The sequence below is a fragment of the Peromyscus leucopus genome, chromosome 16_21 (genome assembly GCF_004664715.2).
Source record: "Peromyscus leucopus breed LL Stock chromosome 16_21, UCI_PerLeu_2.1, whole genome shotgun sequence".
NCBI classification, from domain to species: domain Eukaryota; kingdom Metazoa; phylum Chordata; class Mammalia; order Rodentia; family Cricetidae; genus Peromyscus; species Peromyscus leucopus.
Genome location: NC_051084.1, coordinates 57,374,379 through 57,397,722, shown reverse-complemented (window position 1 = coordinate 57,397,722; position 23,344 = coordinate 57,374,379). Strand labels below are relative to the sequence as shown.

General features: G+C 37.1%; 1 protein-coding gene across 4 annotated transcripts in view; it reads right to left on the bottom strand.

Annotated features, from left to right (window-relative positions):
• The window catches only part of Adgrb3 (adhesion G protein-coupled receptor B3), a 738,549-nt gene that overhangs the window by 139,951 nt on the left and 575,254 nt on the right, over window positions 1-23,344 (bottom strand). For all 4 annotated transcript variants that reach the window (XM_028868115.2, XM_028868116.2, XM_028868112.1 and 1 more), the window contains 3 exons: window positions 13,243-13,369; window positions 11,547-11,650; window positions 7,480-7,582 (listed from right to left, as the gene is read on the bottom strand). In XM_028868115.2, the coding sequence (XP_028723948.1) occupies window positions 7,480-7,582; window positions 11,547-11,650; window positions 13,243-13,369 (334 nt within the window). The remainder of the gene's footprint in view (window positions 1-7,479; window positions 7,583-11,546; window positions 11,651-13,242; window positions 13,370-23,344) is intronic.

Sequence of the window (23,344 nt, the reverse complement as noted above, 5' to 3'; positions counted from 1 at the left end):
TCTATATCTGAGAGATAATAAACACGCATTTGGGAAATTATTGGCAGGAGCTGTTTTACAGGAAAAGAATTTTAAGTAGGTACACTTTGAAAGGTTATAAACATGATTTTATGAGTTATCAAGGAAAAGTTCCATATTTGTTAGGTGTTAGGGTCTCTTGGATTAAAATCTAGGAATTGGATTTCCGTCACAGCATGCTGTTTCTCACTTCCAGTTTGGAGAAAACAGGTCCTAAGAAAACACAACTTTATCAAATTATCTGAGATACTGTCCAGAGTAGGAAATGCTAAGCTTTTGTAAAACCTACTGTAGCTACTAACTGGATAGACCCAAGAGATGGGTTTATATAAATTCCTTTACGTATTTGCTCTCTCTGTGCCATATGAAGAAATATCTCACACAGCATTGTTAAGGGAGAAAGATGTATTTTCACCCCCGGTTTTAGGGGTTTCAATCCACATTCCTTGGTTCCAGGTGTCTGGGCCTGACCCAGGATCTCCTGACAGCAGGTACAATGGTGAGGTTATTGGCTTCAAGGCAGGGCGGGGGTGGGGGTGGATGGGCAGCAAGCTAACCCATAGGTACAGCCCCCAACACAAGACCCCCGTGACCCCTTCCCTTCATTTCATGCCCACCTTCCACAGTTTCAAAAAGTCTACCCGAGTTTTAAACCCGTCATAGGTTAAAACACCCATTAAGTCATAGCCCTTATAATGAATCATCCTGGGAATGCACTCAGACACAGTCAGAGGTCAACTTTACTAATACCTCCTCTTTGAGGTATTTTGAATGTATTCAAGTTGGTGTTTAAGATTAACCATCACAATTCACTCATTTAATAAACATTTGTCATGACATATATACTGACAATGGATTTAAGGATGAGTATAACTAAGTCTTAACCCCAGAGGTGCTAGAGTGAGGCTGGAAACAGGTAATGCTGCACACAATGGAAGGTAAACACTGATAGTCAGGGATCTAAATGTGGGAATACACACAGTATACATGCACATGACCTGGATCAAGTCTTTTGGACCAATGGGGGGCATTGCAATAGAGGAACAATGCTTTGGGATGAAGTATCACATGGAGCAAGAAGCCATTGATTGACATTGATGAGCCATAAGCAGTGTGGTGTTGCAGGTGTGACAAAAAATCCCAATAAGATAGGAAGAGAATGGAGGGGCCAGGAGAATCATGTTGAAGATCAACGTTTTCTCCAGTTTTGTAAGTTGTAAAACTCTTAAGCAAAATTTATTTATGAGTTCTAATATACTAATGAAGACTAGAAACATGATTAAACCATGGTCCATTCCTTTCATATGGTCACAGTTTGGTAGACAATGCACATGGGCACGGATCAGATTTGAATTCTAGTGTTGTCAGTTGAGCTACAGGGCAGATTGGGTTTAATGATGCTAGATGCAGTAATTGTTCCTGACAGAGACAGGGCTGAGCTGAAGAACTGAGAGTTCAACTGGCATAGGTAGATGACATATTTGCCTTGTATGGGGTGAGCAGAGATATTAGGGATAATTTCCAAAGTTCTGGCATATATGATTGGTTAGAGATCACCCCAAAGGACTCAATATTTAAAAATTCTGTCACTGTGGAATGAGGATATAGTGAAGCTAACAGGAGGAAAATGGATAAGAGAAAACCTGAGCTCAAAAGAGAACAGAAACAGATGAACATCATCGTCAGAACCCATCACTATCACCACTATGACCACAGCAGACACTCAAGGAATGCTTACCAAGCACTGGGCTCTGGGTTCAAAACATCACAGGTACTATCTCATGTAGCCTTGATAAAAGCTAAGGTGTAGACGTAACTAGAAGTGGAACATTTAGGCTATCCTACTTAAGCCACTCTTGACCACCTGCCTTCTAAGAGAGAGAGAGAGGGAGAGAGGGAGGGAGAGAGGGAGGGAGGGAGAGAGAGAGAGAGAGAGAGAGAGAGAGAGAGAGAGAGAGAGAGAGAGAGACAGAGAGAGAGAGACAGAGACAGAGAGAGAGAGACAGAGACAGAGAGAGACAGAGACAGAGAGAGAGAGAGACAGAGAGACAGAGAGAGACTGAGCTCTCCCAGCGCAAGATGCAGAAAAATTGAACTCCAGTGCAGGTATTCTGGTTTTGTGGCTCTCGGTGGGTTCAGAATGGAAACTGTGAGGCACATGTTCAGCGTCCTTTCTCTGAAGCAGAGAGCGCATAGGCAGTCACAGGCCTGGCATCTAAGTGAATGTGAGTAAGTCTTGTCTATGGTCAAAGAATGTCTTAGGGGAATTAGGAGAAACACAAAGAGGGCTTGGTACAATTTAAGATCTCCAAGTGCAGAATTTCATTTTGAAAAGGTTCAAGTCTTATCAAAGAAATACCTCTTCCATTGCCTATAATCTTCTAACTAGGTCCATCTTTATTAAATGTCCCATTGAAAACTACAGAATTAAAATACCTCAGGTAGACTAGAGAGATAGATGGCGCAGCTTCTAAAGGCAAGGCTCATGACCAAAAGCACAACATGTTTAGAAAACTAAAATAAACACAAGACAAAGAGGGGTAAACTTGGAGAGTATGTGGTTTTTTTTTTTTTTTTAATTCTCCAAGACAGAATCCTCTGTATCTTTTACAGTTTTAAATTAAAAGGCATCTAATTATACAATCCAATACTATACACATAAAAACTTATGAGATCAAACTGTCTAAATATTACTGAGAAAACAGCATGCATACCAAGTAGTTTAGAAGTTTCCATTTCCCAGCTAATGATGACTTTTGATTGAGTTCTTGTCTTCTAAGACTAAAGCTAGCATTTAATCTTTCCCTTATGTATTTGATTAGTTTTCAAAACTTTAATCTTTTGTGCTGGATCAAATGGCTTAAGTTTATTTTATTATATTTTGGTACTTTCCATATGATATAATACTAGTTAGTTTAATCTTTCATCAAGTAGGGTTCCAATAATGTACAAGTCATAAGGATCAACTGGCATTGTTTCAGAAGGTCCACACTTCAAAGGAGGCAACCACATGTCATTCTGATCTAGTTTTATCTACACATAATTAATATACAACTCACTTCTAAACTCAATGCAAAAGATTGGCTTCAACTAAGAGGTTAGCATTTGGTTAACTGTTGTACATTAATGGATTCCCTTTGGTGAAAATACAGGCACTTCATTTTATATAGATTGACTAATACCATTAGTCATTTCTTCCTTTAGATTTGTTTGTTTGTTTTTTTGATACAAGATCTAAGAATCCATGGCTGCCCTGGAACTCACTAAATACAATAGGCTGGTCTCTAACTCACAGAAATCCCCCTTTCCTCTACCTCCTGAGTGCTGCAGTTAAAAATGTGAGAGCTACCATGTTCTGCTTATTTCTCTCATTTGAATGAAATATCTTTAATTTTCCACTGAGACATGCATCTTGGATCTCTTAGAGAAAGGGCCACAAGTTTATGCCCAATCATTCTGTACAGGACATTGGATTAGGTATATTTCTGATTGAGTCTTGGCGACTAAAGGTCACAGAATTCTGTTATAGAAGCAGTGGTATGTCTACTTTCAGAGGATATTCTGTACAGGTTACTGTCTAAGCATCAAGACATAAAAGACCCGAGCTCTGCCTGAGTCTCCAGAAGAAGTTTTGCTTCTGATTTATTAATAATGATTTATCTAATAACTCTCTGGGTATGTGATATTGGATTATAACTGAGTAGTGAGGTCGAGAAGCTATCCCTGAGCTATCTCCAAATACACTAAACTTCTTGATTGCTTGTCATTACTTAACTCACCACCACCACCGGAAATGACTTTGTCCAACTCTGCTTCCTTCTGTTGAGTTCTATGGAATTTTTGGAATGATAAAGCACATCACAGACTTTTGGAACAGAACAAAATATACTTGGGGTAATTTTGGTAACCAGGTAAACTATTTTCTGAATTTATCTCTATCTGAAACATTCTTTGCTTATTGCAAAGTAGCAATAAGCATCAAAAATAATCTACAAAACTACACAATTACACATGCTTTCTTTATGGCATAAACTCATGGCCAGTCAATTTGAGTGAAACATGAATATCCTGGTTGAGGTTTTTAAATGTATAAAGAGACCAAGGGTCAAAGCTGCTTTATGAGAAAAGCTTCAAATACAATGTAGCAAGTCATAATTAAATTTTACAAGCACATTTTAAGAGGAGAGATAAGATAGTGCATTTGATTCCTTATTTTACTGCCAGCTGGTGAATCTATAGTTTAAATATTGAGTATACTCATCTTTTAAACAGTGGATTACTTGGGCTTGTTTCTACCCCAATTCAAAAGCAAGCAGAGAGCACAGCATGATAATCAGGTCAATTATGTTTCAGCACAGAGTCGGGAGAGACGGCACTTCAACACTTCAGCGTGATTCTGGACAGCAGCGGCAAATGCCAGTTTTCACACAAAGTAGACAAGACAGTAGTACCAAATAATTTGCTCATCAAGAATCTTTCTCATATGTTTCTATTTTCCAAGCGGGGAATATTAAAGCACTAGTCAAAACTTGTCAGGAAAGTCAAACGTAGGATCAGACCAATTACAAATTGTCTATAGTAGCTAAAGCCTTACATATAACCCAAAATCCAAATAAAACACAATTGGTCACTAATCAATATTTTTAATTATTAAATTTTACTTCCTTTGAATTTATATAGATTATATTTATATGAATAATATACATTTTCACTTTGTTGTATGGAAACAATATCACATACCAAAACACATATAAAATCAAATATATCCAATTTAATTAGGCTCAAAACATGTGTCAGATCCATAATTGCTCCCCCTAGGAAATATGATATTGTTGAGAATGACTTGGAATAAATTTCATTTTTTCCAATTTATCTCCTTTTAGTTCTAATATTAATAGTCCTAAGCTTGTAAGAACATAAATGCAGAAACAATAACACAAAATTAATGTAGAATAAGAGAGAACCACATAATCACCACCACCTACTATCCACTCCTCCCACAAGCATCAATAAACTAGCAGCAAAAATTAGCATAGTCAATCTGGAACAAGCCCACTATGGTTCCAACACCACATGAAATCTATTCTGTAGTTGGTTTCCTGGGGAGAAACCATGCCATACAAAACTTTTCTTTAGTTTTTAATAAACACAAACCAGCCATTTCTCACAATCAGAAATGAAAAGGAAAACAAGGCTTGTCTTATCTTGCTTCTAACATTCAAAATATTTGAAAACATCAAAAAAAAAAAAGATACTATTTTTAAAGCGAGGACACCAAAGCCTTGCATAGGCCAAAATGGACACGTATGGAGATTTTGTTTGTTTTTGAACATTCTAGTTTGTGGATATTGCTAACATTTGGATATACACAATCACAATATGGTTGTCATTAGCTGTGTGTCATCAGTGAACAACTGACATCTAGCTAGTAAAAATGAGAGGCAATTTAAGTATAAAACATACACCAGACTATGAAGACTTGAGGTGATAAAAATATTTCCATTAATAATTTTATATTAATTACATGTTTAAATAGTAATATTATAGGTATAATGAGTTAGATATAATATATCTAAATGATTTCAAGTGTTCATTTTCACTTGGTTTAAATGTCGTCATTAAAAATGTAAGCTATAGATAGGGTTTGCAATGTATTCCTATAGGTCAGGCATGATAGGCCATAACCTCAATACAGTAATAAAAAATATTGAATTTATTTCTATTTATTAGTTGCCCTAGTAGTTTCACATTACAGCACATGAAACGGCTTCAAAAGCCTATTCCATACTGAGCATCACTGTTCCCCATAGTCCAATGAGAGGCAGAACCCTAGAATTTAGGGTGTAAAAAGTGATGCGAAATAAGCATTTTATATGGGAATCTTCAAAGTGGGCTCACACAGATTCTGGCTTGATTTGTTTTTCCTGGTTCCTGAACTCAGTTTACAATTCCTGCTTTAGGAAAAGGCACTTATTTTGCATGGGAAGTTCAAAGACAGCCAGCTAAGGAACTGAGACAAGGGACTAAGTGAGCAAGGAGGACCTGAAGCCCAGCACACAAGAAGGAATGAGAGGGGTGGCATGGTAACTGAGTGTCCACATCCTCCCTCCTTCCTTCTCTCTGCTTCCTTCTTAACTTCTTCCAACTCATCTGAGACTTGTGTTCACCTTCATCTTTCCAGCTCAGGTACTTTCATGCATTCATTCTTCCTCCCAATGCTTATTGGTCTCTTGTTCACCTCTGGTCCTCTACTCTGACTCTCGGTTTTCCATCCTGCTATCTACTTCTTTTAAAACTTTACATTACTTGTTCCTAACATGGCCATGTACCAGATTTTAATAAATCTCCTATTCTTTTGTCTCTTTATGAAGAAAAAGAAATAAGAAATAATGTATTAAAAATATCCAAGGACATGAAATTAGTTTTTACTTTTATAGGCTGTCTAAAGGGCTGTTGTTTTGGTTTGTCTTAATGGTTAGTGGCTTTACCCTTGGGTCTTCCTGGCTGGAGCAATGTGGTTCAAAGAGAAAGATATACCTCCAAGCCCCGATCCAGGACTAGAATAGATTCTTTGGGTGGGAATTATGAATCTTAGTTATAAACTAGCAGGATAACCAGACTACTTACAGTCTTCATACATGTGCTATGACTATCTATTGAAAAAAACTTCAAAAAAGAGCATTTTTAACTATTGGTTTTGGTGTTTGAAATAAGATTTTTTCTTAATTACTTCTAAAATATTGAGTCCCGGGTAAATTATTTTGAGGCTGGATTTGGTTTCCTGAACTAGTGCAGAATAGTTCAGTAAAGATAGTCATTTATTAAAGAAAATAATGATATTCAGCCAATATATATTGGTCAGTTCCTAAAAATGGGACATATAATTCCACACTCTGACAAAAAGTGGTTATATGCTTAAATAGCTACAATGTTGCTTAAGTATCAAAATGCTTTCAGTAAAGAAAAACTTCTGAAAGGGCTAAACCTAGTTGTAAATTCTGTGATTATTGTGTATACACTATTTTGGAGGTAGATTTTCAGTGATGTTATGATTATAATTCATTGATACAGTCATTTTAGTAGTTGGTATGTTAATAAATTAGACCTAAACACAGACATTATGGTGAATTCCATTTGAATGCTACAAAATTGGGACAATAAATAAAAAATATTGGTTGTTGGTGTCTCAAGGCATTGAAGACATACAGCTTTGATGTAATGTCTTCTTAGTATTATATAATCTGAGTATTCTGAATATTATACAGTCAATAGCACTAAAGAACTTAGGCAACAGAAGAATCTTTGTGGACTCTAATAGGCCATACATTTATTTAGAAACAAAAGGAGTAATTAAAATCATACATTTTAATAGTTATTTAGAATAAAAACTGAAGACAAACCAGTGACCAACTATATGCAAAACAAAAACACAAATAGAACCAGAGGCGTTAGCAGTCATACCTTATTGTGTGTCTGGGTCTGTCCAACCAGTATGAGAATATTGGATGATATGATAGATAGGCAGAAGTTAATTAGAATTATGGACCTCTCAGAGCGGATGTACCTAGTCAGAGAGAGAAAGAAACATGACAAATTTCATATTGTGTAATTGGTGGAATTAACGAAAAGTTTTGACCCTAGATTTCATATAAAGATATGGAAAACCATTTTTCATATATATTTTCTTGAGTACCCAATTTTAGAGTATATGATATGTACACGAAAACTTTAGACTTATTTTTTTTCTGTAGTATGTCATAGTTGACAGAACCTAAATTGTACATATGTGAGAACAATGTAGTATTTTGTCCTAGATGTATAAAATTTCTTGGAATTACATCAATCATTATAATCACCTTCTTACATATGTATATATACATTTATAATATCTGTATCAACCAGTAGAAACACTGAGGCCCAACAGTAAATCCCCACCCAGATTTTGAAGCAATTCTCCTATATACTAGAAGGATGCATTACTTTTTGTGACACCATGAATATTAGTAACCACTCAAGCATTTTTATATAGCTAGGCTATTCCTTATATCCTGGAGTATCTCTTTCAAGAAAAAAAAATAGCAAAAATCTGTATGTATAAAAATGAATGCACTCCTCAAATCATCATTCACTATTAGAATGGACCATTCTTGACGACTGCCATATTTTTCCCTTAGGATGAAAACTGTATATATAACATGCTATATGATTTTAAAATGCACTAAGAATGTAAGAAACAGCAAAAATTGTTCAGAATCAACTGTTCTACCAGCTGTTTATCCTGGAAGGGTTGCAGCTATTTTGCTTAACTGTACCCTGTGATAATCACTAAGTAACTGTAAGAGAACCTTGCACATGATGTGTGTTTCAGCCTGTTCTATTTGTATTATAACATGGGGCCCCATACCACAGCAGACACAGGATATTCTGTGCAGTGCTAGATGGAGAAATCAAAGATCTAGATGTACTTTTTCAAATATATAATCTCACCAAGTTCTTTCTTTCCCCACTTTATCTTTAAAGAGTATGTAGGCAGCAACCACATACTCCAGAAATTAAAGAAAATTAAAGGCACCAGTAACGCCAAAACACAAAAATTAGGTTTCCTAATGTAAAAGAATTTTTCTTTGCAAGATAAACCCAAATTGGAGTAAGTGAGGTTGACACATAGCAAAAATGGGCTTCAAGGGTTGTTGGCCATCACTCCTGCATTCTGAATATCTAAACATATGATAAAGCACACACGGGGGTGTTCAAGGTAGCAACAAATATTACATTATTCTTTTTCTTGTGGATGAAGGCTATAAATCTTTTTTGATGTTAAAGGAGTCCATGATAATACAAACACACATCTTGACACTATCAAAAGGATTTCAGTGACATTTTCTGTTTATAAATAGAAAAACAAAATAAAATAGAGTAATAAAAGACCAATTGGCTGCCCCGAACACTATCGAGATGTTTCCTTTTCTCAACAATACTGAGTCATATTGTTGCCCTAAGTTCTGCTAAGAAATGTCACTACTTTCAGCATTGTTGTATGACATTTCATATTTTTTAAAAAAAATTGTGAAATTTTATGTCAATAAGTTGACTGAGAGGACATGCTGGATTGCCTTTTGACTTAACAGTGTGTCAAAATTGTTGTATGGCTAGATGGAGAGAAAACCACTTAATGTATTATCATCATCATCATCATCATCATCATTGTCATGATTACCAATAGTGTTAATTGCAAAGAAAGTGATTATCTCTGAGAATTGAAACTATGAGTATCACAAATGCAAGGCAGGCATTGGCTCTGAGATCCATATCCAGCCCTGTCAGTTGTGAAGGGACATCTGTAGTGAACTACATGGAGCATCTACAAATTTCAAAACAGCATACTATCTATAAAGTACTTCGCATGCTACCACATTTCAGAAATCACTAGAAAAGTTTTAACCCTACATATTTTTATTAGAGAAAAAAAAAAGCAGGCAGATTCCCAGAACTCTTAGAGCTGAACCAGCATGTTTTAGGGTGTATGCACTTGGTGTTGATGAAGCACTTTGAATGAGTCACGCTACAAGATCCATTTAGAAATTCATGAGTCTGGACACTTCTTTCAAGTTGTAATTATTATTTCAATTCTCCTATGGATAGAGGATGACCATTTAATTCTTAGGAATACAGATTTGTGCCGTTTCTTGGTACTCTTTTCTGTAACTTTCAACTTCAAGATAGGTTTTGATAGACTCTTTAATGATTTTCAGAAATTCCTAGAATTCTGTTATAGTAAGTGACTGTCCTGCCATTTCTGAATTTAAGAACCCTTCAGGTGGATCAACAAATGTGTCATAAACTGATACTGGCTGTGTGTGTGTGTGTGTGTGTGTGTGTGTGTGTGTGTGTAGAGAGAGAGAGAGAAAGAGAGGGGAGGGGTGTAACAGAAGCGGGAATTGACACATGAGCAGAAACTGTTGAAAATGGAATACAAAGATTCCAATAGGATAAGAATTACAAAGTCATCAGGATCACCTAGTATCTTAGCCAATTGCTTCATTTTTAAAAAAGGCATCATCATTAACTCAATTTGGGAAGTTGGATTCTTCCAAGCCTGTCCGTTTGTTTTTACAGGACAACAGCCTGATCCAGTCTTGAACATACAATTCTGTTATCAATAACATCATCCCTACAGTAGGCATTTTTCAAGTTTCCTCTCTTTTATCACTCTTCCAATGTTTCTCTGCTGTACCAAACTATCACGGTGATGAAGAACTTCTGTTATGTACCTGGGCCAAAATATATACAGATACAGACTTTCTTCTCTCACAAAGCATGAATAATCCTAATATCATTGACGATTTAAATATATTTCACAATTAATTCTTCCTTCCAAAAGAGTGAAAGCCATAATGGACAGTAATGTTTTATTTAAATGTCAATATTATTCTAAATAAGTATCCCTTATTAAACAGTAGTTGATTTTTATTTTTTTGGATGATTGTATAAAGCCCTAGGTAAACATAAAAGTCTTTGAGGTAGGGACATCTACTTTTGCAATTTTTAAATATATCAAATATTCAGGAAACAATAAGTAATAATCTGCATACTAAAGTAATACTGCATTTTAGACCACCTTAAAAATGACAATGGGGGGTTGGGGTTTAGCTCAGTGGTAGAGCACTTGCCTAGCAAGCACAAGGCCCTGGGTTAGGTCCTCAGCTCCAGAAAAAAAAAAATGACCATGGTTATAAGGCCTTTAACTGCTAAAATTATAAAATCCATTTAAAAATTTGGTCACATGTTATCTTTACATTGTAAATACATGAGTAGCCATACCAAACCTCACAGACCCAATTCTTACTAGTACCCTAAGCAATTACCTAGAAATTACTCAGAAAAAAATATTAAATTTCTACAGATTATTAAATAGATTCAACTTAAACTATGAGAGAACAAAAATTTCCCAACATTTCCTTTTCATAGTTTTATGATATTCTTTTATCAAACTTGTCAAAATCTGACTCACAGCAAACACTGGAGTACATGACCTTTTGTAGAGAACATTGGGATTTTGTTAATGCTTTTAACATCAGAGAAGGTGTCACTCATTGTGCAGGACATACTGAAAGCATGTTTGGCACTTGAGAACTGGATATCCTCTTCCTGTAGAGAGAACTTTGATTGTACCAATTAAGTTCTGAGGTTCCACAGCAGGTGACATGAACAATACATCACAGAGAAGGAACTTGTGACCTAAGAATGTTGTGCTTACATGTGAAGAATGTGTTGAAACACACAGTAACGTGAGCTAGAAGAAAGGTATGCCTATGTGTTTTGTTTCTTTTTACCACAGACAAATAAAGGGGAGAAAGTTAGGTCAACCCAGTTCCTGTGTGTTCCAGTTCTATTACAGAAGTTCTAATACTGTTATAAAGGTCCTGCTTTCAATATGTGAGGAAGAGAGTGGACATGCGTTGTTGCATTCATTGTTTTCACACACAGACACAAGATCTTCATCTCAAGTCTACTCATTAACTACATACCTCCATAGGGCTGCATAGACAACTGCTAGGGTGATCAAGGCAAGGCAGGAGAGGCCACTGCCTACTATTAGAGTTACTGAAGGGGTCCCAGAAGATTCCATGACCTGTAAGTTAGGGGGGGAAAGGGAAAAAGAAAGAGAAATTTCACATGAATAAAAATAAATTCTAGACTCAAGAGAAACTAAGCTATCACTCAAGAATAGCATAAATAGTTGTTACAGTTACCAGATAATTAACCACAGAACACTCAGTTCACATATTCTCAAGCTCTAAAAGAACTAATTCTAGCTCCCCTTTTTCTTACACTGCAAAGTCATAAAGTCTTCAGAGTTTAAAATGTTTGGTTAGAGCCCATTACTCAAAGTTTTCTAAAGGACCCCAAACTACAACTTAATCATCATTCATAGGTGAAATTTTCTTTGAGTAAAATCTGAAGTAGCATGTTTTTTCCCCCTCAACTAAGTACAGTTTAGTCATTTTGCCACTGGACTCTTGGTAAGATTTACCTTGCTACTCTCATTTATAAATCATTATGTTATGGTACACAGTGACTGGGAAAAAAATGGAAACTTTCAGACTTTTGACAACTTTGTTTGGAGTCAAGTAATCTCACATTAAATTTTACTTGCTTGGCTTCCAAGTACACAGAAGAAAATGGGGTGCTAAACTTAAGACCTTAAAATATGTTTTTTTCCCATGAACAAAGTATGTGGAGATAATTTGCATAGCGCCAGTATCAGTCCCTAAAGCCATGACCTTGAAAAATAAGCTTATATCTTTTAAAATCTTTTATATAAATAGTACAAACACCCACTGATCCAAATGGCTTCTTTTCTTAGACAGTAGCCTGACCATACCTAATGAAATCAGCTGTTTTTCATAAATTTTTATATTAGAAGTTTGAAGCAATGCACTAAGTATGCCACAAAATCTGTATCAAATTATTAGTTATATGCATCATTAAAACAAGTAAAAGGAGTGATTCTTTTTAGGCCAAATTTAGGCAGAAAGTCATATTTTATCAGGATACTTATTTATTATTATTTCTATTTTCTGTAAAATTTTCTCAAAATACATTTGGTGAGAATATCCCTTTTCTTTTGGACTGTTCTGTACAGCTCTCTCTTTCAGAAACTATTTCTTTTTTCTTTTTCTTTTTGCAAAAAAATCTACATGCTTTTAAGGAATGCTTTTACAGTTCCAAACAACCATGTCTCCATGAAAACTTAATTTGATTTAAAAATACACATGTATCCAAGGACACCCTCAGAAAACCTGTACTGAAAATATCCAATGCAGATATGCAATGTGTTCAGCTCTAGTGTCTGGGGTCTTCTTTCTATCCTAACAGCCCTGTCACAAATTCCCCCAGAACAGCTTTCCAGCTTTAAAATAAACGTTGAGTTGGCAATTATTTTTATTTGAAAGTTTGCAGAATATTAGTGATATCAGAGTACATCTTCAGCACTATACTGCAAAAATAGCAAGTTATAAGACATAAAATTGAGTGGAATTTAGTTATCGCACACCAACTAGAATTCATTTCACCAAGCTACTGTAGCTGAGGAGAAGAACCCGATTTTTGCCACCCTGCAACCTTTTCTATTTCCCCCTTTGAAATGCAGTTCCCTGGAGAAATACTCGCCACAATGTCCCTGCCTTTTCATTAAAGCCGTGTTTTCCCTTTGTTACTTACTATTTCTCTAGGTTGCTGAGCCAAAATGGCGAAGGTAGAGAGCCGATCACATAAGCATTTCGTATGGGATGCATCGGTAAGCACAGTTTTACATCCCTGGGTGGACCACGTTCCCAAAGACTCGTTCCTGCAAAGGGGGTGGAGGGGAGATCGGGATAAATACGCCTGACAGCCAAGTCCGTAAAGAAGAAAATGCAGTTTAATTGAGAGAATCGCCTACTGTAATTCCCGTACAGGAAAAAAAAAATCTACTTGTTGTTGAACAGGACGTAATTTAGATGCATCTCCAGTAATGCAAGGCGAGAGTGGGAAAAAAGCAAGCAGGCGGTGGTGAGGCGTGCAGGGAGCTGTCCAGCGCTGGAGGTGCTGAAATCAGGACTAGCTCTGTCCAGCCCTCTGCGAGGAACGGCGGCAGCGGCGGCACCAGCAAGCCGCCGAACGTTGGCAGCCACTCGCTATGTTCATCGGATCGTTTCAAACACTCAGAGTGTAAAGAGGCTTTTCATATTTTCATACCAGCTCTGATTCCAGGCCCGTGGTTTGGACCGTGAATGCTGCCTTTAAAAAAAAAAAAAAAAAATGCGGATTTCTCCGAAAAGCCTGCCTAAAAGGTTACATAGCTTGGGTTGGGTGATAGGATCTTCTCCGCGGCTGGAAAGGGATTTTTCTTCCCTTTAGAATTAGCTGCTGTGAAAATTTCACCCTGGAAACGGGAAGAGGCATCAGCTGGTTCCGACTCTCACTGCCTTTGCCTGGTATCCAGGGGAGGGGTGGGTTTCACATGTAAGCTTCCCACTCCACACTTCACTTAGTCCAATGCCTCTCTAAAGCCCTTAATATTTCTTCCCCTCAAGACTCTTTGTCCAGGCGCAGAAACATTGCGCTAATCCCAAGTCCACTGATTATTTAGAATAAACCCACCCCAAAGTCCAGCAGGATGGGGGAGGGGTCTGGTTCAATTTTTTTTTTTCCTTTGGTGTAGCCATTTAAAATGCTCAAGCATATGGTTTCTTTCCCACCCCAGCAGAACAATAAAAATGGTATCAACCTACGTCTTGTTAGTAGAGCTGGTGGCGATGGGGGAGAGCCCTGTCACCCCCTGCTGAACTACTCTATAGAAAGAGAGAAAAGCGGGGAGCTACAAGGCTCAACCAATCAACTTTATTATCATTACACGTGCTCTGGCTAGAATGCACCAATTGTCACCGCCCCTCCCCCAGGCATGGAAACTCTCCAGCTAGGAAACCTGTATGTATGAGTGTATTTAAAATTTAAGTCAAGTTACTATATATGTTAAAAATGACTCTGAAACTTGAAGGAAAAACAAAACAAAACAAAACAATCCCATGGCTTAGTGTTAGTTTCTATGTACTTGGGGTTTTGCCTTTTACATTTCTTAATGCTGGAGGCCACTGGGTTAAGTGCTCATACAGTGTGTTTGAGATCACTGAAGGTTTCTCTCTGTCACTTAGATGTCTAACTTAAGCTACAGAGTACAGTTTGCACTGTCCCATTTTGGTGTGTATACGCTGTGCCTTTTTAATATTCATGGGTTGAGATGAAAAAAGGAACACACTATATTTGAGAACCATTAGGCAAAATTATGACCAATTTTAATGAAAAAATCTCAAAGTCTTGGCCATGTCAAAATTTTGTAAGTCTTCCATGATAGCTCTCAACCATGCCAAATTATATTTTAAAACTAAAGCTAGCTTTACTTCCAGTATAACTGTTTCAAATGACAATTCTACCTAATCATAGGCATGTAGCAAACAACTTATTTCATTAGCTATATGTCTCTTGTGTGTGTGTGTGTGTGTGTGTGTGTGTGTTGTGTAACCAACAATCAAGGCCAAATGAAAAACATTTATCTCAGCTGGTCAAAGTTCAAAGGAAGAAGATACACTTAAGAATATGACATGTTTTAAAACACTCCAACTGTGTTATTAACTATGGATGTCAGGTTTACTTAATGCAGTAACTGTCCTCTCAAGATGGAGTCTATTACTTATGACTTCCACACGATGAATTTATGTCCGATAAATGAATCCAGTATCTTAACAAGGAAAAGACATTTACTGGAAATAAGACCTCAAAGGAGACAACGTTACATATGTATATACATGTAATGAGAGTTCATGGCTCAAGATATTAGCATCATTATACTCTGAATGTCAGGTGTAAAGTGTGGACTCAATACAGTGTTGCTAGACTCTGAAGACCATGTAAATTTTACAAGACATCTTTAGAATAGTGGGTCCATTTGCTTTTCTCTGTACAATGATTGCATGACTGACCTCCCCTAGCTCCAGGCAAAATTGAGAGGTAACTAACTCTGGTTTCTAAGTGACAGCCCTTCCCTCCTCCCTGTGCTCCTTCTCAAAATGCTCCATGTCTTTCTCATGTGGATCCTCTCATGGCTATATCACCTTTGACCTTTCTCCAAAATAGCACCCCTGTAATGACTTTATCTTATGTACAATAATGTATGAATTATTAAATATGGGTTATCATGCTTTTCCTTATTTAAAAGAAAAATGCAAAACACAGTGTGCTAAATCTGGTATGAAGACGCCAGAATTTGGAAAAAGTGGTAGGAGAGATGATCTGAAAGGTGAAAGAGGAGCTGTCAATTTCTACATCTGGTTACTATTAAAAGTTGAGTCATAAAAGAGTGATGTCATTATGATGCTAAAATATGTATCATTTCATACAACACCTTGCAATTTTATGACTGAAAACTCCTCTTTTGAGGGGGCAGGCTCCCACCTAGATCATGTTGGCTTCAAGATCCCTATGTAGCTGAGGATGATGGTGATCTTCTGATACACCTGCCTCTACTTACTGGGATTACAGGTTTGTGCCACCATGCCCAGTTTATATAGTGCTGGTGATTCAACTCAGAGCTTTGTGCATGCTGTATAAACACTAGTAACTGAGCTACATCTCTAACCTCATAAATACTTTAGTTGGTTTTCAATTACTAGTGTATCTCTAACTGTTATTATAAACCCTCTGGTATGTATTGCCCATATTTTCAAACGTTCCGAGGCTTACTCTCACTGTAGAACACTCTTTGAAAGCATGGTACACATGTCTGATTGATTTCAAGGTTATATTATAGAGCAAAGTGATAAGTGGTTAAGCTAATGTGAAGCGAAACAGCTGTCCTGTGCTGCATAGGACACGGTTCTTCAAACATGTTCACTGTTCTGGCCACCACACTATTATTCTTGTGTCATAATTTGCCTGCTACAATAAAAGGTGCAACTGTGATTTTTTTTTTTAAAATTTATGAAGCTCAGGTTGTCATTCACAAGGGAAACATCAGGTACAGTGAAATATGTGTGAAATGTAAAGATAGAATATGAATAACAGACCAATGATGTCAGAAGTAAATGCAATGATGGTACAGGCAACTATATTATACTGAAAATCATACACTTCTTTTTCATAATGTCTTTCTGTACATCATGCATTTTTTTTTCAAATAGTCTTTAAACATAACTAGGCTTGCAGAAATTCCACACAACCAGTGGATTCTTTGTTGGCTACACCTACATTCATCAGTGTAAGCTATTAGCTGTCACCTGCACATGTCTTTCTTCCTATTATTAGGCTGGCTAAAAGAAGGAGAACATTTTCTTGCCCCAAGGATTTAAAAGTGAACTGAAAAAAGCAATAGAATGTAAGAATAAGGACTCTGTGTTTGCTTTATAACAATATTTATTTGAAGTCTTTATCCAATTTTCTGAGCACCTACCTGGATGATTTTTGGATCTCAGTACTGGTAGCAATTTTAAAATTTATTCTTTAAAAAATATAGCATTTGCATATATCCTCTATTGCTTAAAATTACATAAAAACTAAATTGAAGGGGCAATTATCTGCTGATTGTTATAAAATCTGTTTAGTTTTTAAAAAAAATACTAGCAAAATTTGTAGTGATACATTTCAAAACTGTTTCGGGATATTGTGGATTTAATCTTGTGAAAATCAGTACAAATAGATATTCTACTTTATTATTCTACAAATCAGCCATCCTTTTTCATGTATCCCAGGATACTGTTTTTAATAGGAGTTAAAATTTAGGAAGTTTATTACCACCTAGTATATTGAGCCCACTTACTTAAAAATCGAAAGTTACAACAGTAACTTCTAATATACAGTTTCTGATTACACTTCTTTCTCAGGAAGAGTTATACCTTCTTTATCCAGCATCACAGTAGAAAAAAGAAGGCTTCAAGCAGATAAGAGCTAGCAATGAGTAGCTCCCTCCCAACAGCACATCTTCTGAAGGAACCTACTTTCTAATAGTTTGTTTCTAAGACTTAAGTTATTGACATGATTTATTTAAACATACATTGCACACAAATAGTTATGTATAAATGGTTCTTGTGATAAGTTGCTTATAATATAGAGTTCCAATGAGAAACTGACCTTAATTCTGAATAGAAAGTCTTTGACTATAGTCTCTGCATTTGGGACCCTGTAAATCCTGAGAGTTTGCTATCTGTAGCAATTGATACTATTGTCAAAACAGGATGAATCATAAAATCAGAGAGTTTTGCTGTTACCTAAGTGACCATTTAGCACATCAATTTTCAACCCTTGTTGTTCATTAAAATCACACAGAAGGCTTTGAAAGCTTGCAGTGGGTGGGTCTTGAGCATTATTATTCAGCACCACTGGTCTATCCTGAACACTTTTATGGATAAGGAAAATGAAGCAGTAAACTTAGGACACTTGTTTTAAGTAAGAGTAAAAAAGCAAGGCTTGTTCTCTTATTCTCAGGCTAGGGATTTCTTTAAATGTATTTATATTTTTATTGTTATTGTTTTAAAATATGTGTAGGTGTGTGTGTGTTTCATGTGAGTATTTGCACATGAGTACAGGTGCCCACAGAAGCCAAATACATTGGATCTACTGGAACCAGAATTGGAGTTCAAGTGGTTTGGACGTGCCTTCTTCGGTTCTGGGAAATGGGTACTCTGGAAGAGCAACAGGTGATCTTAACTGCTGAGCCATCTCCCTAGACCCCTATTGATTTTCCTTTTAAATGTTAATTTTTATCATAATATAAAGTCACAAGATTCCTCCAATTTTATCCTACTGAGTGCTAGGATTATAGGTGCAGGGTACCAGTCCCAGTTTCTAATGTGTTTTAAAACAATATACAATAAAGCTGCCCTATGACATGTCTATAACATTATAAAAACCAGATCTAAATATATGATATACATATACATTTTATATATAAAGATTATATACATCTTGTTTGAATCCCTGATTTGCTGCTTTACACTTAGTAGAGACTTACTGAAAAAATAAATGTTCCATTAACTTCATGAATTTTGGGGCAGTTTTAGGGAAGCTTTTTCCTCCAGGTACACTGTCTTAGCTCTAATCTACTTGCTGTCCTTCAGAACCAAGCAGACATAGAATCTGTGGAGTACCAGTGGCTCTTAATAGACTCATCTATTTGCCTCTGGCTTCAGTCATCATTTAGTGATAATCTCTGAGAGATTCAACATCTCTTTGGTAATTATGTTCATTCCAATCGAGAGGCCCACATCAATACATGTTTATTGAATGATTTTCAAATGCTTGATGAGGGAGAAGACACATAAAAACAAATGTAGTTGTTTAAAGAAAACTGAAAGTCTGTTAAGGATGACTACCAGCAATCCTACAATATGTTTCTACATTATTAAGTCAACAAATTATTGCAGAAAATGCTGTCGAGTCTGCCCTCAACGTCTAAATCACCAGCATCTCTTGTTTGAACTCAATCTGCTGCCTGGTGTATTGTTTCCATTTTTGCCTCCTCTCTCAAGTCCAACCCAAGCAGAGGGGCCAGAAATATTCTAGTGTCAAACTATATCACTCAGTAAAAATTCTGTCAATTATTCTTGTCTTTTTTATTTTTCATTTCCCACCTCCGGCTCACAGTGAAATACAAAGTCCTTACAATGGTCTTCAACCCCTGCACTGTTTTGCCCCCCACAGTCTCCCCATCACCATCTCTTAAACACTCGTTTTTGCATGTCATTTCCAACTACAATGAGCTCCTTGTTGGCTCACGTTGGCATGCTGTGTTGGCTATTCCCTCAGTTCAGAATGTACTTTTCAGTTGTAAATACACTGTTCCCTAACAGTGGGAAAGTCTCTGCCTTCATCGTACCCTATCTGAGTCCTGGTCACTGACTAGACAGTGTGAGTTAATAACTCTCTATCCATAGTTGGTTAAAAAAAATGTACAGATTCTGTTTAACCCTTCCCATCAAGAGGTTCACTTCATTCATTCATCTCTCAAATAGTCACAAATTCTGACACTGTTGTAGTGAAGGACTGTATGACTTCTGAAACCATGCCTCAAGATTGTCTTGAACTGATACTGTGATGGTAAATAGTCCAGGCTAGCCTCACTGAAGATGAGAGACTTCTTCCATCTAGCAGGCATATGAGTGAAGCTATATTAAATCATGTATCCACTTGATAACCTGTAAGATAGAGCCTTGCATATCACAACAGATAAGCAAAGCTCTACCCAATATTTGAACCAGAGAATTCTGATAGAATTGTTGTAAACCAATGATACTCAGTTTGTTCTGTAACTATAACATTGGAAAAAGTACTCAGCCTTTTTGAGATTCTCTTTGCTCTTACTCTGAGCTGTGTTGCCCATTGCATACATCACATTTGATTTTCTTCCTTCCTTCCTTCCTTCCTTCCTTCCTTCCTTCCTTCCTTCCTTCCTCCCTCCCTTCTCTCTCTCTCTCTCTTCTCTCTCTCTCTCTCTCTCTCTCTCTCTCTCTCTCTCTCTCTCTCTCTATATATATATATATATATATATATATATATATATATTTAGGTTTCTTTTTATTTTTTAAGATTTTTTTTTATTCATTTTACATACTAACCATAGATCCCATCCCCTCTCATCACTCCCCCATCCCCCAGCCTTCCCACCATGAACTCTCCATCCTTTCCTCCAAAGGGGTAAGGGCTCTCCTTGGGAGCTGGCAAAGGCTGGTACATTCAGTTGAGGCAGGATCAAGCTCCTCCCAACTGCATCAAGGCTGCGCAAGGTGTCCACCACACCTTGCTCTGGAAAGCTGGTTCATGCACCAGGGAGATATCTTGATAGAGGGAGACATTATGGGGCTAGGGAGAAACCTGGTGCTAGGGAAATTCTCAAGAATCCACAAAGACAACTCCAGACTAGACTACTAGCCATAGAGGAGAGGGTGCCTGAACTGGCCTATCCTGGTAATCAAACTGGTGAATACCTAACTGTCATCACAGAGCCTTCATCCAGTAACTGATGGAAACAGATGCAGAGATCCACAAATGAGCACCAGGCCGAGCTCTGGGAGTTGAAGAGAGGGAAGAGGTATTATATGAGCAAGGAGGGTCAAGATCATGATGGAGAAATCAACATCGTCAACTGAACCAAGCTCCTAGGAACTCAGGAACTTTAGACTGACAGCTGTGGAACCTGAATGGGACCAGACTAGGCCCTCTGCATATGCGAGCTTAGTCTGTTTGAGGGGCTCCTAGCAGTGGGATCAGGGTCTGGTGTATGAGCTGGCTTTCTGGAGCACATCTGATTTTCATATGGATACAACTCATACTGAGCTATACAGTCGATGACATGTATTCAAAAATTGAACCCTGCCTCAAGCACTTCAATTGGTATCATTTTTCCAACAGCTCAGATGATCATTAGAATCTTTTGCACTAAAGCAATTTTAAGATATAATGCTCTTGCATAGTATCAATTACAGTATAATGTAAGGACAACCTTTATATGCACTAGGAAACCAAGAACCTTTGTATACCTTTACTGAAATGTTGGCTTTATTGTAGTCATCAGAACCAAATTCATAATATCTTAAATTGAGTGTTTTAAATCCAGCTTTGGTGGACTTTGCTATTAGAATATAAATTTTATGTTTATTTCTGTATTCTGATTCCAAAATGGCCATTGGCATGCACAGGGCAGCTGCTTAATGGATATTTGTTGAGTGAATATCTAGTACAGATTTTGACTTATATATAGATGGACGTTCTTATATAATTCATTTATGTATGAATTAAACAAATATTTGCCCCCTCCCCCAGGCAATGGGCTAAGTCATTTTGGGGGTATTACAATTCCACTTTGCCTTTTGGCACTTGAGAGCCGCCATATACATTTTCCTTCAGGTACATTGTTGCTGCCATTTTGTCATAAAATACACATTGAAACCAAAAATATGTCACTCTTGCGATAACCCAGTATCACTTACAAGAATGGTAGCACCAGTTTTATTGCCAGGAACATTTTTTTTTGTAACTGTTTTAAATTAAAAATAATGAGAGTAGAAAGGAGTGTGGGCACAGCATTCAGGAAGATAGGTTATAAATATGTATAAGTGCTTCATCATGATTTATTAATAATTAAAGGTTAAAATATGCTAGCTGTCATAATTAATTATGCAATAAGCAAATAATAATAATAATCCTATTAATGAAAATAACAGCTAACATTTTATTGAGTATCTACTCAGTATTAGGTACTCTAGTGGAATAGGAAATAAAAATACTTTTAAAACATATTTTTAAAAAATGCTTTTTAAAAATCTTTTTTCCAACCAAATGGTAGTGGTGTACACCTTTAATCCCAGTACTTGGGAGGCAGAAGCAGGTGGATTTCTGTGAGTTCAAAGCCAGCCTGGTCTACAGAGTGAGATCCAGGACAGCCAGAGAAACCTGTCTCAAAAAAACAAAAACAAAAACAAACAAACAAAACAACAACAACAACAACAACAAAATCTGAATTACACATGGTAGTGAGAGATGACTAGTGATGATAGTTCTAGCTACATAGAAGGCTGCAGATAGAGGATCATTTGAGTCCACAAGTTTGACAACAAACTAGACAACAATATAGTGAGATTCCTATGTCCCATCTCAAAGCATTAAAAAAAATGCTGTTTGCACATGGGAAAAACTGGGATAAATGGAGCTTCTGCCTCCATCTAGGATATGAAGACATGAGTGATAACAGTTTAGAGTTAAAAGTTGCTTGAATCTCTCAGCCTAGTTAATATGCCTAGATAAGGCCCAGAATGCCTATCTTTGGTGCTATTGTTTTGTCTTGAAAAGAAATAAATGGAGTCCAGAGGCTGTGACTTTCCTCAGGACACCCAGATGATACTCGGCTGTGCCAGGATTTGAGGCCAGGATTTGAGTTCCCCATCCTCTCTCCTGTCAGCATGGGGTAACACAGTGAGAAAGCACAGCCAAAGTTAGGAACACAGGAAGAATATTCCAAAGGGGAAAAGAATAATGAGAATTAAAATCCAGTAGAAAAAAGAAAACATACGGGGAGGCATGAACAAAGTGATTGGTCGAAGGTTAAATTATAGATGTAGTTTAAGAATGGTTATTGTGAGCATGGAGGAGGCTACCGAGAACACTGAGAGAACAGTGTGGTAGAGGTCAGACAGAAATTAAATTGCTGGAAGTTACAAAAAGACCTGTGTGACATCAAAGAGTTCAGCAACAGAAGGGGAAAAGACTGCACACAAGTCAAGTAACCCAAAATGAAATCTTTGTGAAATCAGCCTTTACTTCACGGTGGTGTGTTATTTCCTTGTCTGTTGCTGTGATCAAACACCATGGTGACCAAAGACAACTCATGGAAGAGTTTATTTGGTCTTTAGATTCCAGAGGGATAGGAGTCTGTCATCACAAGGAGACAGGACAGCAGGGGACAGGCAGGGCAGCAGCATTGGGAGGCTTAGAGATCACATCCTCAACCGTAAGCACAAGCAGAGAGCGAAATAGAAGAGAGGTGAGGATTGAAACTCAAATCCCGCCCCAATGGTGCACTTCCTGTGGCAAGGATACACCTCCTGTCACTTCCCCAGACAGAGATGCCAAGTGGGGACCAAGTGTCAAAATGCCTGAGCCTACGGAGGAATGCACACTCTCACTTAAGCCACCAGAGGTATCAATATCCTAACATCTCACGACATGGACTAAACAGTCACCAAGAAATAAAAACAGGAGGCAGCAAGGCAGAGAAAGGACTTTCCAAATTGATTCGGAG